General features: G+C 50.5%; 1 protein-coding gene and 1 long non-coding RNA gene across 2 annotated transcripts; one reads left to right on the forward strand and one right to left on the reverse strand.

Annotated features, from left to right (window-relative positions):
• Positions 1-214: 214 nt before the first annotated feature.
• CBY3 (chibby family member 3) lies at positions 215-1,520 on the forward strand. The gene is made up of 3 exons (XM_053912234.1): positions 215-330; positions 419-474; positions 967-1,520. The coding sequence occupies exons 1-3, from the start codon at positions 215-217 to the stop codon at positions 1,518-1,520; spliced, it is 726 nt and encodes a 241-aa protein (XP_053768209.1).
• An 8,123-nt stretch (positions 1,521-9,643) lies between these two features.
• Positions 9,644-12,961, reverse strand: LOC123478777 (uncharacterized). Its single transcript, XR_006654092.2, has 3 exons — positions 12,914-12,961; positions 11,002-11,240; positions 9,644-10,693 (listed from the first exon to the last, which is right to left on the reverse strand). It is a non-coding gene; the product is annotated as an uncharacterized lncRNA (long non-coding RNA).
• Positions 12,962-16,628: the final 3,667 nt, after the last annotated feature.

A 16,628-nucleotide genomic window follows, 5' to 3' on the forward strand; every position in this document is an offset into this window, starting at 1 on the left:
CAGAGGGCCCCCTGCTCCAGAGTTCTTTCCCTTTCCACACTTCATGGGAAGAGGATGAACTTAAAACAGAGCTCACAGTCCTCACACACAGCAGAATCGGCACTCACGGGGGGGGGGGGGGGGGGACACTTTAGCTCCCTGAGGATGGAGTCTGCACAACTTCTGTTACCTCAAGTCCTAAGCAGAGGTTCTAGCCCTGCCATATGTCCCCAAGATGTCGCGGAGCACACTGGACTGTGAACTATCTGTAAACGCCCCCAAGCTGGACCGACAGCATCTGGAAGGCAGGCACAGCCTGGGCCCCGTGCCCAGACCAGGGCTGGCACGGAGGTGCCCGCTTGAGGTAGAAAAGTGAACGATGAGGGCAGCCGCGCTGTTGGTTACACCTGACGGCCTACCACATGCTCTGCACACCCAGACCTGCCCGGTCTTGCAACCCTTCGACCAGCTCCCTCTTCCGCTATTCCCGGCTGAGTACTGGGCGTCAAGCCCGCCCCAAAGTCCTCCTCGCCTCTAGAACACGCAGCCTTGCCTGGCTTTCCACTCTGCCTGCAGGCTCTCCCTTTTCCACACCCAGTACAGCTGGCAAAGTCCTGCACGTCTTTGCAGGACCTGTCTCTGCTATTCTTCCACCCTCCCAGCCCCATAACCCCTCCCGGCAGCCTCCCCATCTTTAGAGAGCAGGGTCTGACCCAGAGTGGTCTTTGGGGAAGGTGGCTTCGGGGGAACTGCTGCTAGTATGACTAGCAGGGATGGGCTTCTCAGTGGCCAAGCCCCGTCCACCACCGGGCCTCGCGGTCTGAGGGGACAGCCAGCACCGAGCGGGCTGCTCACCCGGGTCCTTGCTCCCTAGCAGTGCCTCTGGCTCGCTTCCATCACGCAGAACATCAGGGGTCCCGAGGCAAGGGTGCAACTCCGGTCACCAACGTCCTAGCGGCTCCACTCTGGGCACCCACGCGCCTGCAGGGACCCACCTGGCCCTCGACCTGGAGGCCTTCGGGTGGCCGGCCGAGCACCACGCCAGGCGCGTGTGGGAGCAGCTGCGACAGTTCTGGGCCGACCACTTCTCGCGGCGCTTCTCGCCGCGGCGCCCGCCACTGCGCCGCATCGCCTCCATGTCCACCTTCTACCTCCTGGAGCCCAGCGCACGCCAGGCCGAGCTGGGCCTCTGCTACGGCGCGCCGCGCACGCGTCTGGGCGGCCGAGCGTTCGTGTTCCAGGGCGGCCGCTGGGCGGCTGAGGGCCCCCCGGGGCGCCCGGGGCTGCCGCTGCGCGCGCCGAGCGTCGCGGTCGGGAAGGCGCCGGTGCCGCGCGTGCACAGCCAGGAGCTGCTGGAGGAGAACAACTACCTGCGGCTGCAGCAGCAGGTGCTCATGGACATGCTGACCGAGACCACGGCGCGCGTGCAGCTGCTGGAGGAGGCGCTGGACGCCCAGGCCGCCTCGGCGGCCCCGGCGCGCGCCCGGCAGGCACGAAGGCGCGGGCCGTGCGCCCGCGCTCCGGACCCCGTGACGCAATAAATGAGTGCGGCGCACGCGCACCTCCTTCCTGCCAGTGGCGGTGGCGCGCTGGGGGGCTCTTCTTGGATGCGGGAGGGCCGCGCGCCCGCGGGATCGGTCTCCCGCGGCCGGGTGTGGGCGGGTGACTCGGCTGGCAGCCGGTTTGGGAACGGGGCGATAGGGCCGTGGAGGAGGATTTCGCGTGGCCCGCTGGGGACGCGCCGTGGGCGTCAGGCTTGCAGCGGGCGGTGTGGGAGGTAGGGGGAGTGGGGTGGCAGGTAATGACATTCTTGGCCCTGGGGACCCAGGGCGAAGTTCGGGGACCTGGGGCGCTCAGGGGTGGAAGGTGCAGTGAGGCGGGCGGGGCCGGACGGGGTCGCGCATCTTGCACTTGGCCGTCGGCTTCCAGGCTAGCGGGAGGGATTGCAGTCTGAGTCCAGGGTAAGTGTATTTTACGACCGGAAAACTGTTCCCGGAAAGAAGCTGTCTTAAAACTTGGAGCTCTGCCTCCCCCACCTGGCTGTTTGGTTTTAGGCGAGTCGCTCTGCCGCTGCAGGCCTTCTTTTCTTCTCCTTGGAGTACAAGCTCTCTCCACGGACAATCTTGTATGCAGATAGGATTTGCCCAACCCGCGTGGTTTTACTTATTTATTATTTGTTGATTTGAAAGGAAGAGAAAAACACCGATTTCTTGTTCCACTCATTTATGCATTCATCGGTTACTTCTTGTACGTGCCCTTAAGGGGGATCAAACCCGCACGCAACCTTGGTGTATCAGGAGGACGCTCTAACCAAGTGAGCTACCCGGCCAGGGCCCAGCCCACCTTATTTTAAAAGTTTGCATTAGTTGCCAACATTTAAGAATTTGGAGTTACTTAACAGTTAAAATCCAGATTTCCCATGTTCTCTGGAAAAACCAGAAGTCTTGGCCTCCCCGGACCTTCACGCTATCCAGGGGCAGGTGGTTGAACTGAATCGAGGCCGTCACCTGGTCCGTTTCACTCCTCTTTCCTCCTGTGCGCTCTGATTTGGACCACGCTCTAGAGCCATTCTAATTTGCTGCTCGCTCCCAGGACATGAACTGTCCATAGCCCCAACACACACACCCAAGCTATAGGTGCCACGTGGAGTGCTTTGTATTTGTGAGTGACGTGGTTGCACAACACAGGTGATAACACTGGTCCCCTGGAATGCAGACAGGCCACCCATCGGAAACTTGGGTTGATAGGACTCAGACCCATTTCCCTGGGGCGACGTGAGACCCAGGAGAGTAGAGGGTGTCCTGCTTTCAGGAGTAGACTAGGGATTACTAAACCCTGTATGGTCAACTGAAGGTCAAAGGTCATTCGTGCCAATTCAACACCAACAGGAGTCCTCAATTTGGGGTGCAGTGAAAGGAGAGACTTTATTCAGTGCAAACAGCTCAGTCAATCAGCAGCACTGCTGTGGAGCGGCGTGGCGGCTCTTGTGTGGCAGCCCATTGGTTGATCTAGGGCCTGAGAGTGCCTTTCACCTGGGAGCGCCTTTGTAAGAGCAGGCGGGCCGCTGGCAGGAGCGCACGGTGGGAGGCGGCTGCGCAGTGCAGCTTTTCCACGAAGTGCTGAGAGCACGAGAGGCCCCTGTTCAGCAATGACTGGAGACAATTTAAACATTTCAGCCCAGTTAGCCCCCCAGAAGTCCGTCGTAAAAGGCACATCACTCTTGGGATCCACAGTATAAAAATGGTCTTATTTAGTCAATTAGCAGAACGACACAAAACGTCATTAGACACTACCTTAAAAGTACTTCTGTTGAACAGTGCTCCTTGTATTTTAATTATTCTGATTCTGTATATTAATATATATTGAATAAAAATATTTAAAATTCTTATAATTGTGAAATAAGATTTCCTTTTAAAATAACTAAGGAAATAGCCCTGGCTGGTGTGGCTCAGTGGATTGAGCACCCGCTTGTGAACCAGAGGGTCGCTGGTTCTATTCCCTGTCAGGACACAGGCCTGGGTTGCAGGCCACGTCCCCAGTAGGGGTGCGTGAGAGGCAACCACACGCTGATGTTTCTCTCCTTCTTTTTCTCCCTCCCTTCCTCTCTCTCTAGAAATAAATAAATGAAATCTTTAAAAAATTAAGCAATAAATAACTAAGAAAATATACAGAAAAGAAAATGGGAAGGGAATCAAAATGGTACACTAGAAAAAAAAAACACAAAAGAAGGGACAAATCGAGCAACTATATTAAGTGAAAGAAACCAGACACAAAAGACAACGTATTGTATGATTCTGTTTATATGAAATAGGCAAATCCAGAGAGCAGGCTGGCAGTCACCCAGAGCTGGGGGCAGTGGGGGGAAGTGTTGTGCAGGGTTCCTTCTGGGTTGAGCAAAAAGTTTTCGGAACTAGAGTGGTAATGGCCGCACAACAGCGCAGCTGTCCTAAAACCCACTGAACTGTGCACTTGGACATCGTGCGTTTCAGGCGCTGGCCGGGGGTCAGGGGGTCAGAGCACCGTTCTGACGCCCCGAGGTTGCTGATTGGATCCCCAGGCAGGGCACATGCAGAAATCAACCAATGAATGCGTAAATAAGTGGAACAAGTTGATGTTTTTCTCTCTCCCTTCCTCTCTCTAAACTCAATAAATAAAATAGAAAAATGAACGAAATACTGAGTTGTATGTGAGTTTAACCACAAAACATGTTGTAAAGGAGGAAAGTGTTTTACAGATAAACAAGAATGAGAACTACATGTGATATGGGGAAATAACACAAATCACAGAGGCCATCCAAGAATGACTAGAGCTCAGGGACTTGTTTTGGCCAGCACCTGCCAGACCAGCAGCAGGCAGGCAGGAAGCCCCATGTTTAGGTAGGGGCCTCCGGGTTGCTAAAGGGCCCCGATTAAATGAGGCAGAAGGATATGTTGACATATCTTTGTCCTTTCTGCTCCTGAATTTCCCCCCCTGACCGAGTTGGCCAAGGAAGGGTGTGACAGCGAAAAGAGGAACGAAGGGAGGTGGCTTTCGTTGCCTACAACTCACAGCCCTCTGGGGAACACACTTTGCAAAAATATTTTTTGGGCTTGAGGAGGGAGGTCAAAGAGGCTGTAGATTTGTCTACAGCAAGAGGAAAGATGAAGGGAAATGGGCATAGAGATCCAGGTAGGTCTGCAGTCTTGGAAAAGCCTTTCTTGACCCTACATCAGCTTCCAGCTGCTGCCCCATTTCTCTTCCCTTTATAACTAAACTCCAAACATTGCTTTTATTCACTGTCTTCAGTTCTTCCCCTCCCTCTTTGCTGTCAATCCCCCTCAGCTTCACACTTCTCGCCCTCCCCCCACTCTCTCCAGCCTGCTGGATGCCATTGACCCCCACTGTTGCCACATCCCTTGGCCAGTTCTCCAGCCTCATATTGGCCCCCCACCCCCAACTCATCAGCACTGCATGCAGCTCACTCCTCCCTGAAACACGGTCTTCACTTGGCTTGTCAGCACCACACTCTTCTGCGTTCCCTCCTGCCTCCCCGTTGCCCCTTCTCAGTGTCTTGCTGATTTTCCTCACTTTCACTTCCTTCAGCTGTCCGCTTAAATGTTACCTTTTCAGTGGTGTTTTCCCTGATGACTTTATTTAAAAGAGCGTGTCTTTGCCCCACTCCCAACCAGCACAAATTACCGTCCTTCCCTGCTTTGAGTTCTAGCATGTCACTATTTGATGTGCTGTATATTTTATTTATTGTCACCCCCCACACATAAACACACTACAATGTAAGCTCCATAGGGCTTTCTGTTTTTTAGCTCAGTGCAGAGAAGTGCTTAACACTTACTAGGCCCTCTCCAAATGTTTCTAGAATGGACAAAGGTCCACAGGAGAAAGGTACCTGAGTCCCAGGGAGTAGAAAGGGTTTGGCCTTTGGCCTCGCGGCAGATTTCTGGCCCGGTAGGAATGGGGCAGGTGTAGCAGGTGCTTTGGGACTTCCAGAGTCATCCGATCAGCCCACCTCGGATTTTAGCCGCAGCACTGGTGGTGGCTGTGTGCACAGTCGGTGCCTCATTTCTGCCATCTGCTGTGGGGTCTCTGCTTTTCTGCTCCCAGGCTGTCCCCCAAGCTGCAGGAGCCTTCTCCACCCACGGGCATAGCCTGGGAGCGCTTTCTGGGGTAACCTTCAACTAGGAAGGGGCACTAGTCAAAACACACGCTGTGTCGAATTTCACCTCCACCCTTTGTCATTCTCACCACTCTCTCTCTCTCTCTCATTTCCTGGAATCAGCCACCAAATAAAGTGCACCCAGGCTCTAGGCTGAGGCTCTGCTTTCCTGAGGATTCGAGCTAAGACAGCAGGAAGTACTGTTACAGAAGCCCAGCCTATTCAGTCTGAAACAGTTGTGAGGGGTCTGATTGCCCACCGCCAAGGAGTGTGACTTCCAATGCCAGAGTTTGGTGAACAGGAAAAATGGTTTATTTAAAAGTCAAACAGATTTAGAATGCACAACTAAGTTCCACTCCCTTTAAAACCCCTGCAAACACACGGTCCTGACCCCTTTGCCAAACCCGGCGGAAGTCCACGGCTCAGCATTCCCAGTCCCAGTTCGGCATTCAGACATCTCCCATTAATCCACACTTGGCTGGACAGGTCCTGCAATTCCCAGAACCATTAGCTATGTTGCCCTGTTCTCCAGCTCTGAATCCAAAACCACATGGCACCTCCTTTCACAGCAGACCCCATGGTGGGCCGGTGGGGGCCTTTCTTGGCAGACCCCCTATTCCCTCTCAAACTGCATGGCAGAGTGAGAGAGAGAGAGAGAGAGTGCAAGCACCTCACGGCTGCCAGGCCTAGTTTAAATCCTGGCCTGGAGCTTCTGGCGCAACCCAATTTTCAACTCTTCCCACAGTGGGCTGCATCTCCCTGTTCTTTGTACAGTTCATTTTTTTTCCAGCTGCTATTATCAGTCTGGGCAGGTATGGCCTAGTGACACAGGGCAAACCGCCTTCTTGCCTCTTGAGCAGGTGCTGTAAGCGCCCCCCTGACCCCCTACATCACAAGCCTGCCCTCCCTACCCCCCATAAGTCAAAGTCACACCCATCTCCCTGGCTGCCACAGATATGCAATGTACCTCTCAATGGCTGTCCTCCGCGTTCCCCATCCCCCAAGCTAGGTTCCTGGGGGACATGTAGCTCAACACCCCATTAAAGTAGCACCAGAAGGCCAGCTGCCGGGGTGGGAGGCTGGAACTAGATGGCCCACTGTTCAGAAGGCAGCAGAGGCCTCTCCCCACTGCTGGTGAGTGAGTGGGGTGGTGAGACCTCCACTGCCCTGAAGCAGGAGACTACCTCTGGTGGTCTGGAATGAGAAGTTGAGGGAAACCTTGGCGGGTGTGGCTCAATGGATTGAGCATGAGCCTGCAAACCAAAGGGTCGCTGGTTCGATTCCCTGTCAGGACGCATGCCTGGGCTGTGGGCCAGGTCCCCAGTAGGGGGCACGTGAGAGGTAACCACACATTGATGTTTCTGTCCTCTTTCTCCTTCCCTTCCCCTCTCTCTAAAAAATAAATAAAATCTTATAAAGAAAAGATTCTCAAAAATCACCATCCATGCGCCTCTCAGACTGTGCTTATCAAGACTGCAGAGCAATCAATCCGATTTACTCTACATTGATTAAGTTTTTCAAAGATCGCATGCACATTTACGTTTCCTAAACACAACTGTAAAGCAAGCGTGTGTGGAGAGGCCTAGCTGCACCCCTGTCCTTTCTACCCTGATCCTTTCTCTCCCTCTAGGTCAGCGATTTTCAGCTGATGTGCTGCAAGAACCTTTAAAACATGCAGTACCTGCCTATTGAGTCAGGGGCACTGACCTCTTTTCCCTTAGATTGTCCAATAAAAAAGTGACAGCAGCCAAAAAAAAACCCAATAGGTATCCTCTGTGAATGAATCAAAATTATACCTAATTTTTTGTCAGACTGGCAAAAAATATTTTTTTTCGTGTGCTGCAAAATTTTAGCGATTAGTTTATGTGCACCATGAGGTGAAAAAGGTTGAAAGATCACTGCTCTAGGCGAATGTTTATATTAATTCTTTTTTATTTTTTTGCTTTTTGTAGTTTTTAAATTTTATTTTTTATCATGTTTACATTAATTCTTTATTTATCCTCCCATTGTTTCTATTTGAAATATGAGCACCTATATTTGCATTCACTCCCTGTATCAGAAACTGTAAAGCCCCTTGCTGTCTCACTTAGTGACATCCTGGAGGTCACATTTCAGGAAGAAATACAGATACTCCTCCTTCTTTTTCACAGCTGTATTATAATCTCATGGGTGAGTGTGGTATAATGTATCCAACTATTTATCCAATATTTGGATTGCTTCTTGTTTAAAAATCATGACAAAATATGCATGATATAAACTTACCATTTTAGTCCTGGCTGGTATGGCTCAGTGGATTGGATTCCGGCCTGAGAACTGAAAGATTGCAGGTTCAAATCCCACTCAGGGCACATGCGTGGGCTGCTGGCCGGTTCCCCATTGGGGGGTGCTCAAGAGGCAACCAATTGATGTATTTCTCTCACATCAATGTTTCTCCCCCTCTTTCTCCCTCCTTTCCCCTCTCTCCAAAAATAAATAAAATCTTAAAAAAAAATAAAATAAATGTACCATCTTAGCCATTTCTAAGTGCCCAGTTCAGTGGCATTAGGTACATTCACATTGCTCCGCAGCCGTCACCACCATCGTCTCCAGAACTCTTCACCTTGCAAAGCTGAAACTCCACACCCACTAAACAATGACTTCTCGTTGCATCCTCCCCTGGCCCCTGGTAACCTGGGAACCACCACTCTGTTTTCTGTGTCTCTGCATTATGTAAGCGGAGTCATACAATATCTGTCTGTGACTGGCTCATTCACTTAGCGTAACGCCCTCAAGCTTCATTCATGTTGCAGGATGAGTCAGAATTTCCTTGCTTTTGCGGACGAATAATAATCCATTGTGTGGCTACCCCACATTTATTTATCCAATCATCTGTCAGTGGGCACATGGGCTGCTTTCGCCTTTTCACTGTTGTGTATAGTGCTGCTGTGAACGCGTGTGTGCGCAAATATTTCTTTGCGAACCTGCTTCCACTTCTTTAGTGTGTATACCTAGAAGTGGAATTGCTGGATCATATGTTAAGTTTTTTAAGGAACCTCCACACTGTTTTCCACAGTGGCTGCATCACCTTACATTCCTGCCAACAGTGCACCAGGGTTCTAATTTCTCCACATCCTTGTCAACACTTTTTTTTTTAATGGCTTGATTTTAGAGAGAGAGAGGAAGGGGGGGAGAGAGAGAGAGGGAAACATCCGTTTATCGTTCCACTTATTTATGCATTCATTAGTTGATTCTTGAATGTGCCTTGACAGGGGATCGAACTGAGTTGGTGCTCTGGGCTATAATTGTGTGCTTAAAGATCTTATTTATTTTTAGAGAGAGGGGAAGGGAGGGAGAAAAAGAGGGAGAGGAACATCGATGCTTGAGAGGCACATGGACTGGTTGCCTCTCACACACCCCCAGCTGGAGCCCTGGCCCGGAATGGAACCAGCAGCCTTTCCGATCACAGGCTGGTGCTCAGCGCCCTGCGTGCGCACTTGTGTTTTTAATAGTGGTCATACTAATGGGCATGAGGTGGTATCTCATTGTGGTTTTGTGTTTCCTGTAATTTGCTAACACAGTTAATATTGCGCTGAAAATTCTTGTGTTTATCATGCTCACTTTTGCTTATAACAGAAATGCAAAATAAAAATGTACTAAGATGTAATTTTTAGATGTCATTTTTAGATGTCATAAGATGTAGGTTTGATTTCTCAGCTCAAACCTACAGGTTTGCAGCACACTCCGCTGGCAAGACTGCAGGGAGCCGGCATTCACACAAGTTGCAGGGGCAACGCAAACTGGTACAACCTGCTGTTCGTGAAGATTGGACAACGTGCAGCAAAGTTGCATGTGCCTTCACCTCTAAGCAAGTGACCCCACTTCTCAGAATCCCTCCCAAAGCTCTTTTTTTAATTGTTGGTCTGCATCCCCCCCCCTTCAATCCTTCCCCTCTTTGGCTCCATCCATGGGTCCTTTGTACATGTTCCTTGACGACCCTTCCCCTTCTCTTCCCCCTTCTCCCCCTTCTCCCCCCTCAAAGCTCATTGTAGTAGAAGCCGTGCTGAAGTGAAGGGCGCCGCCTCAGTTGTGGATGGTTCCTTGGGTTCCCCTTGTTTCTCCTACATCCCTTTCTTGCGTGGGTTTCTGAGGTCAGTGTACCTCTTTACACCCACTCGCTCACCTTCTCTCACTCTCAGTCCCCACTGGGAGACCATCGGGGCCGGCTATGCACAGGTGCAACTGGACAGGCTCTCCCCTCAGACCTGAGGCCAGTTCCGAGACACATTGCATAAAGTCCTGGGGACCGTGTGGGGGATCACCTTGGTAACACGGGCTGGTGTTGGCTCACTCTCTTCTCCTGGTCACTTACACTCCTTACTGTCACCTCCTAAATCAAGTCCCCCCAGGCTCTGGTTTCAGGGGAAGCGAGGCCAAGTCAGACACACAGTGCATTCGATCCAATTAACGCAAGCTTGTAAATTTGTCCATCAGTGTGTTTAGAATTTAAAGAGCTGAGTTTAAAACGAAAAGCAAAAATCCTTACCCTGTCCCAGTTCAATTCCACACGGCAATCTGTGATGATAGTTTTCATCCACTTCCCCAGGCTGAATCACCTGCCCAGGTCCCGCCACGCACAGCCTTCCCCGGGCTGGGGTTGCAGCTCCGGCTGGAGCGCCCCCTGCTGGCCACGCGGGCCGGGCCGAGCTGCGCCTCCGGCAGGGGCCCCACCTTTCCTGAGTAGGGCGGGCTGGGGGATTGCATCGGTTTGCTCCACCGGGCTCCTGAGGAGCTTTGAGAGTCTGGGTGACTGCTCTCCCTTGGGTGCGTCACCAGTGAGAATCGCAGGACTTCTCCCCTAGATTGCAGTCCTCTAGTGTTCCTTTTGGCCAGGTGCCCTCGGCCATCAAACTGGCTGGGTTGGTGAAAGGAGCACTGGATTTGGACATGCCTGGAGTCCACTTGGGCTCTGCCCACTCGCTGGCTTTCTGTCTGTGCACGTCTCTGTTTCGTGGAGATGTGGGACGGGATTGCTGAGAGGCCCCATGGAGGCAGAAACGGTGAAGCGCCCAGTATTGAGGTCTGGCCCTGAAACAGTCATTGAGACCACCTGAACTTGTACACCTTCCCTCCTCTCCTCCCCAGTCTGGCTCCCCAGCTAGTGACTGTCCCTCCTTGTGGCTGTGCCTGTCACTGTTTGGTTCCTTCTGCTCCGCTGGAAGGTGTCCTCAAGGGCTCCCTCCCACACCACTTCTAGGGACTTTGCCCTGCCCTTGGGCCTGACAACGAGCTTTCCTTCATCTGTTGTACTAGCCCAGGGTCATAGGCTCCTTTGGCTCAGTAATAACTCAACTCTGAAATGAATATTGAATTCCAGGACCAAACGCTGGCCTTACCAGACAGCAGGCTCCGCCCCGAATGGGGAAGCCTGGGTGGGGGAGGTGTGGAAGGTGAGGAGGAGGCTCAGGGCAGCACCGTGTGACCCCGCCTGTCTCCCGGCTGAGGGATGGATCCGACAGGTCCTGCCCGAGGTGAACCGTTCAAAGGCTAACTGAAATTTTGGGGTGCTACCAAGCTGTTTTCTACTTGTGAGCTGCGAACCCCATCCATGTTGAAGGGAAACAGCAATCTTGCCCTGCAATGGAGACAATCTGGATTCAATTTAGTGTCTTGGCTAATTCCTCCATCTTTCAAATTTTCTTCTTTTTTCCCTTCTTATTCTGTAGCAGACACTAGGTTACCTGTGTAACCCTAGTCCTTGCTTCTTTGCCAACAGAACTGTGACTGGGTTCCACCCTCAGAGGTGTCCCTTGTGTGGTGAGGGATAAACCCAAATCTTAACTTCAGGTAGTCTCAGCAGAACCATCTCTCTCTAGCCTTGGTTGGCTGGGGCTGAGCATGTGACCAAGTTCTTACCCAGGAGACTAGACCTGGGGATATTTGCCATGGGGCTTGTTAAAAAGAAATACAGGTAAAAAAGAAAAAAAGATGAAAGGAAGAAAGAAGTAACACAGGTAAAAAAAAAATTAATTTGTTATCCATACCTTCCCCACACCCCGCAAAAAAAATCCAGGCCCAGATGGTTTCACTGGCCAATTTTATCAAGCAGAGATAAACACACAAACACTAGTGGAAAACAGAGGAGGGGCACACTCCTGGCTTGGTGCCTTTGCGGAGGCCAGCATCACCTAGGACAGGACGTGGCAAAAAGCATTACCAAATCTGGCAAAAGAAAATTGCAGACCGATAGCCCTTGTGAATATAAACTTACACATCCTGATAAAACATTAGCAAATCAAATCCAACATTACTATATAAAAAGATAATACGTCACAACTGAGTAGTATTTATTCCAGGAATGCAAGGCTGCTTTAATATTTGAAAATCGGTCAATGGATACTTTTCTTACTCTGCATCCTTGCCAGGCCTGGAGATCTATAAACATTTTTAAAAATTTTTTATTTATGTTTAGGGACAGGGAAGGGAGGGAGAAAGAGATGGAGAGAAACGTGGATGTGAGAGAGAGACATCAGTCAGTTGTCTCTCTCACATGGCCGGACTAGGGACTGAACCTGCAACCAAGGCATCTGCCCTGACTGGGAATAGAACCAGTGACTTTTTGGTTCCCAGGCTGGCACTCAATCCATTGAGCTCCACCAACCATAGCTGGGGCTGATACTTTTTTACTGTGGAGGGCTGGCTTGTGTATTGTAGGGCGTTTGGCAGCATCCCTGGCCTCTACCACCTAGATATCAATAGCATCTCTCCAAAATCAATGAACGTATCTTCAGGTGAGGATTTAAAAATACACACACACACTCACACACAGGATGGGCAAAAGTACGTTACAGTTGTTTGTATGGAAAATAATACAATAGTCAGTCAATAATAACACAAGAATAAACTCTGCGTTTTGTGCACTCAGAACTGTAATACTCTTGCCCCACCTATAGATACATGTGTTCCTATACCTGGAAAAGATATAATCCAAAATGTTTACAGGGACTTTGTCTTTAAATGGTGGGAGCATGGGTAATAAATTTTTTTCCTCTCGGTATTTTCTATAGTTCCAGTAGCAAACAAACACACATTACTGGTGCATACGAAGCTTCGCAATTCTGAGTGGTGGGACTGAGAACCGCTCCTCCTCCAAGCGCAGTGTGAAGCTGGAGGCCGCAAACAAAGCCGCGGAGGCCCGCTGGTTAGAGCACAGGGTAGGGTCCCAAGGCCAGCGCAGCCCCCTGCGGCGAGGCTGTGTGATCGCGGTAGTGTGAATAAGAGCTTCCTGAGGGCTCTATAACCACTTACCCAGTCCGTGTGAATTCGGAGGCTTTAAGCGTCGCAAACAAAGGGCCGCGCCGCTCGGCGCCCGGCAGGCGGGACTTCCTGGCGGGGGGGGGGGCGGGCTCTCCCGCAGAGGCGGTTTTGAACCTTCCAGGGACTGGCCCTGGTTCCGGGGGCTTCAGCCGGCTCGCTCACGGTGCCACGCGTTCAGTATGCACTGGTGGCTAAATCACTGCTTTTTTTTTTTATTGTGGTAAATATACATAACATAGAAATTACCATTTTAACCATTTTAAGTGCACAATTCACTGGTGTTAAGTTCTTTTACAGTGTTGGAAATAATCACCACTCTCCACCGCCACTTTTTCATCTTCTCCAATGAAAATCTCTACCCAGTAAACCGGAGCTCCCCCAGCCCCTGGGAGCTTCTGTTCTACTGTCTGTCTCTAGGGATTTGCCTATTCTAGGTTCCTGATGTAAGTGGAATTGTACACTATTTGAGCTTTTGTGTATGATTTATTTTACTTAATGTCTTCGAGGTCTACCCATGTTGTAGCATGTGTCAGAACTTCATAACTTTTAAAGCTGAATAATATTCTGTTGTTTGCATATACCTGGTTTTCCTATTGATGGGCAGTTGTGTTGATTCTTCCTTTTAGCTACTATGAGTGATACCTCTATGAACTCCGGGATATAAGCGTCTGTTCGATTCCCAGCTTTCCATTCTTTCACGCAACCACATGAGCCACACCATATACTGAAAATTCTCCCCGTTCTGATATGAAATGTCGCCTCATTGTACGTTGGATTCTCAAATACACCTTAGACCTCTTTCTAGATTTTGCCCCATGAAACACTTTCTTTCTGTGCTGGTGCCACAGTACTTGAATACAACATTAACAGTTTTACATGGTCGATACGCCACTTGTTAATTTTGTATTCTGCTCTTTTCCCACATGCTATTCTATCACACTATTTAAAAATCTATAAAAACATAATTTTATTAGCTGTGATGTGTCACCACAAAAAATAAAGAAAAAAAGTAGAATATACCAGTTTTCAAGTCTAAGCTGTCAATTTTAAGATACATCATTATTTTACGTACTACTACAAAAAAAAATGTGCCAGTTCAACTATCTCCTGCCATTGGTTTTTAAGACATATCTCTATTTTAAAGCAGTTAAACTGAAAAAAAAAACGTTTTTAGAATTCTGAAAAAAATCAATGAACAAATGTGCTTCATGTCTGTATGGGAAAGGGCTTTCAAATTTAAAGACCAATCAATTAAAAGGAGCCCTGGCTGGTGTGGCTCATAGGAATAAGCACCCACCTGTGAACCAAAGGGTCGCCTGTTTGATTCCCAGTCAGGGCACATGCCTGGGTTGCAGGCCAGGTCCCCAATAGGGGGCCTGTGACAGGCAACCACACATTGATGTTTCCTTCTCTTTCTCCCTCCCTTCCCGTCTGTCTGAAAATAAATAGATAAAATCTTTTTAAAAAATCAATTAACAATGAAAAGTGAACAGAAAAGTGTTTATGGCAACTATGGCCATAGGTGAACAGCCTTAGTAAAGACCAAAAGCTCACTAGAGAAAGAAGTCACACTGACAATTTATATGAGGAAATTGGCTATAAATGTGTAATATTATCCTACCTCTGTAGTAATCAAACAGATGTAAACTTTCTCAGGATGAAATTAGCAAAGATTAGAGGAAAGGAAATTTTTAGTTCCAGCAAAACAGGGGGACAGGGAAGCCTCACACATCAGAGAAGGTTGTTAATACTCTACCCTTTTATTATTAGTAGCCCTAAAAATACTCAGATAACTTTCACTGAGTATTTTTACTTCCAGAAATTTATCCTGAGGAAATGATCTAATTGGTCTATGATGATTCTACATTTACTCTTATTACAGAAAACAACAGAAGAAAATTAGGACAAAACCCCCAGAAGTGGGGCCATGTTATCAAAAGGTAAAAGCATGATATATATATATATATCTTAATATACTACCAGGGGAACAGGGCTTCCCCCTTGTCTAATCAGAAACCAGTGTTCCTAGGTCATTTAATAGGACCAGAGCTCTCAAATGCTGTCCCCCATTACGAAGACACCTCCAGGGCTTGGCCTAGTTGCTTGGAGCATCGTTCCTATGCCCAGGTTGTGGGTTCGATCCTAGGTCAGGGCTCATACAAGAAGCAACCAACAACGGACTGATGTTTCTTTCTCTCTCTCCCTAAAATCAAATACATTAAAAATAAGGAGGAGGAGGAGGAATAGGAGAAAGAGATGAAAAAGAAGAAGGAGAAGGAGAAGAAGGCACCTCCAGGATGTATGATGTCCTGGAGAGACAGAACCTAAGAACAAAGAGTTCTCCTTGTTTTTGAAGTATCCAGACACAGACCCCGTGTCCAGAACACTTGGAAGTCCCACATCTTGGTGATTTCAGCAAAAGTGCCCTTCATTCCTCTGACTCCATTTGCAGCTGAGGGCAAGCAGCATTATTCACCCTGCCTGTTCCATTTGAATTCTCTTCACAGTTTTGCTTAAAAACTGCTATCGCTTTCTGCTGAAGACCTGCCGTGCACTTGGAGTGGACGCCCTTGCCGCGGCCTTTCAAGATCAGGCCCTGCAACTTCTGGGACCCTATCTTGGATCAGCCTCCATTTATTCCACGGAGGTCCTCTCCAGTCTTCTCAAGCCTGGCACAACTCTTTTGGCCTTTAAACCGTGGCGTGGATGGGCCCGAGCTCCGCTAGCATCTTCTCTTCCCCGTGAGGTGCCCCTGTGGCGGCGTGCAACACTGCCTGTGTGCACCACGCCTGAGGTGTGGCGCGCAGCCAGGGCCAGGCGCGGGCAGGCCTGGGAGGCTGCGAGCATCGCCCGTTTCTCGCGGCGCCGCTGGAAAGCCTCAGCACCATTATCACGTGCCGTGTGCGCACGTAGGGTGGCCCGGGGGCTCGCAGAATTCGGGACCTCCACTCGGTAAACGGACGTAACCGTTTACATAGCCTTGGGAGCAAGCAGAGGGAACCCGCTCGGGGCGGCAGGGCTCGGCGCACACCCACGGCTCAGCCCGCGCTCGCGCCGCGGCACGTGGCGTCCCGCCGCACCTCGTGGGAGACACCCGCGGCGCGTCCAGGGCCCGCGGACCCTCGGGCGGGGCAGCGGGGGTCGCAGGGTGCGAATTCGCTAGGGGAAAAGAGGGGTTCGGGCCCGAGGCAGGGGCACCGGGACCCTGCGCGGGCCGGGGCCCCAGGCTCGTCAACGGCAGGTAAGGGGACCCGGAGGCACACTCGCTAGGACTAGCTCCAGGCGCCGCGGGGGTGGCTGCGGGCGAGGAGCGAGCGCAGCGCCGCAGCCCTAACGAGAGGCCCTGGTGCTGACAGAGGCTCTGGAGAGGAAGAGGGCAGAGAGGATGGGGAGCCCCAGTCTTTCCGGGTGGCCAGGACCGCGATTCACAGGCTGAGGGTAGAAAGAATGCCACTTAAGCCTCTCCGAGAGCCGGGGATTATCTCTCCGCCCTGATAACGAACTGACTGCCGCCATTCCCCTCCCCCACTCTGGCGGGTAAAGCGAGAGAACGGTTTGAAGGAAGACGCATGCGCAGGAAACTGGATACTAAACCGCTGAAGTTCTGTGTTTAATAATCACGACAGAGCGCAGGCGCAAAAAAGCCCGAAGGGTTTGCGCAGGTGGGAGGGGCTGAGGCACAATCGCTTGGGCATAATAACTTGCT

This window comes from Desmodus rotundus, chromosome 10 (assembly GCF_022682495.2).
Source record: "Desmodus rotundus isolate HL8 chromosome 10, HLdesRot8A.1, whole genome shotgun sequence".
Classification (NCBI taxonomy): Eukaryota; Metazoa; Chordata; class Mammalia; order Chiroptera; family Phyllostomidae; genus Desmodus; species Desmodus rotundus.

Bases quoted from the DNA above. Each gene is read 5' to 3' on its own strand.
- CBY3 (XM_053912234.1), top strand. From the start codon at position 215: ATGTCGCGGAGCACACTGGACTGTGAACTATCTGTAAACGCCCCCAAG. The intron at 331-418 runs GTGCCCGCTTGA...CTGCACACCCAG, and splicing joins AGACCAGGGCTGGCACGGAG to ACCTGCCCGGTCTTGCAACC. The intron at 475-966 runs GTACTGGGCGTC...ACGCGCCTGCAG, and splicing joins CTTCCGCTATTCCCGGCTGA to GGACCCACCTGGCCCTCGAC.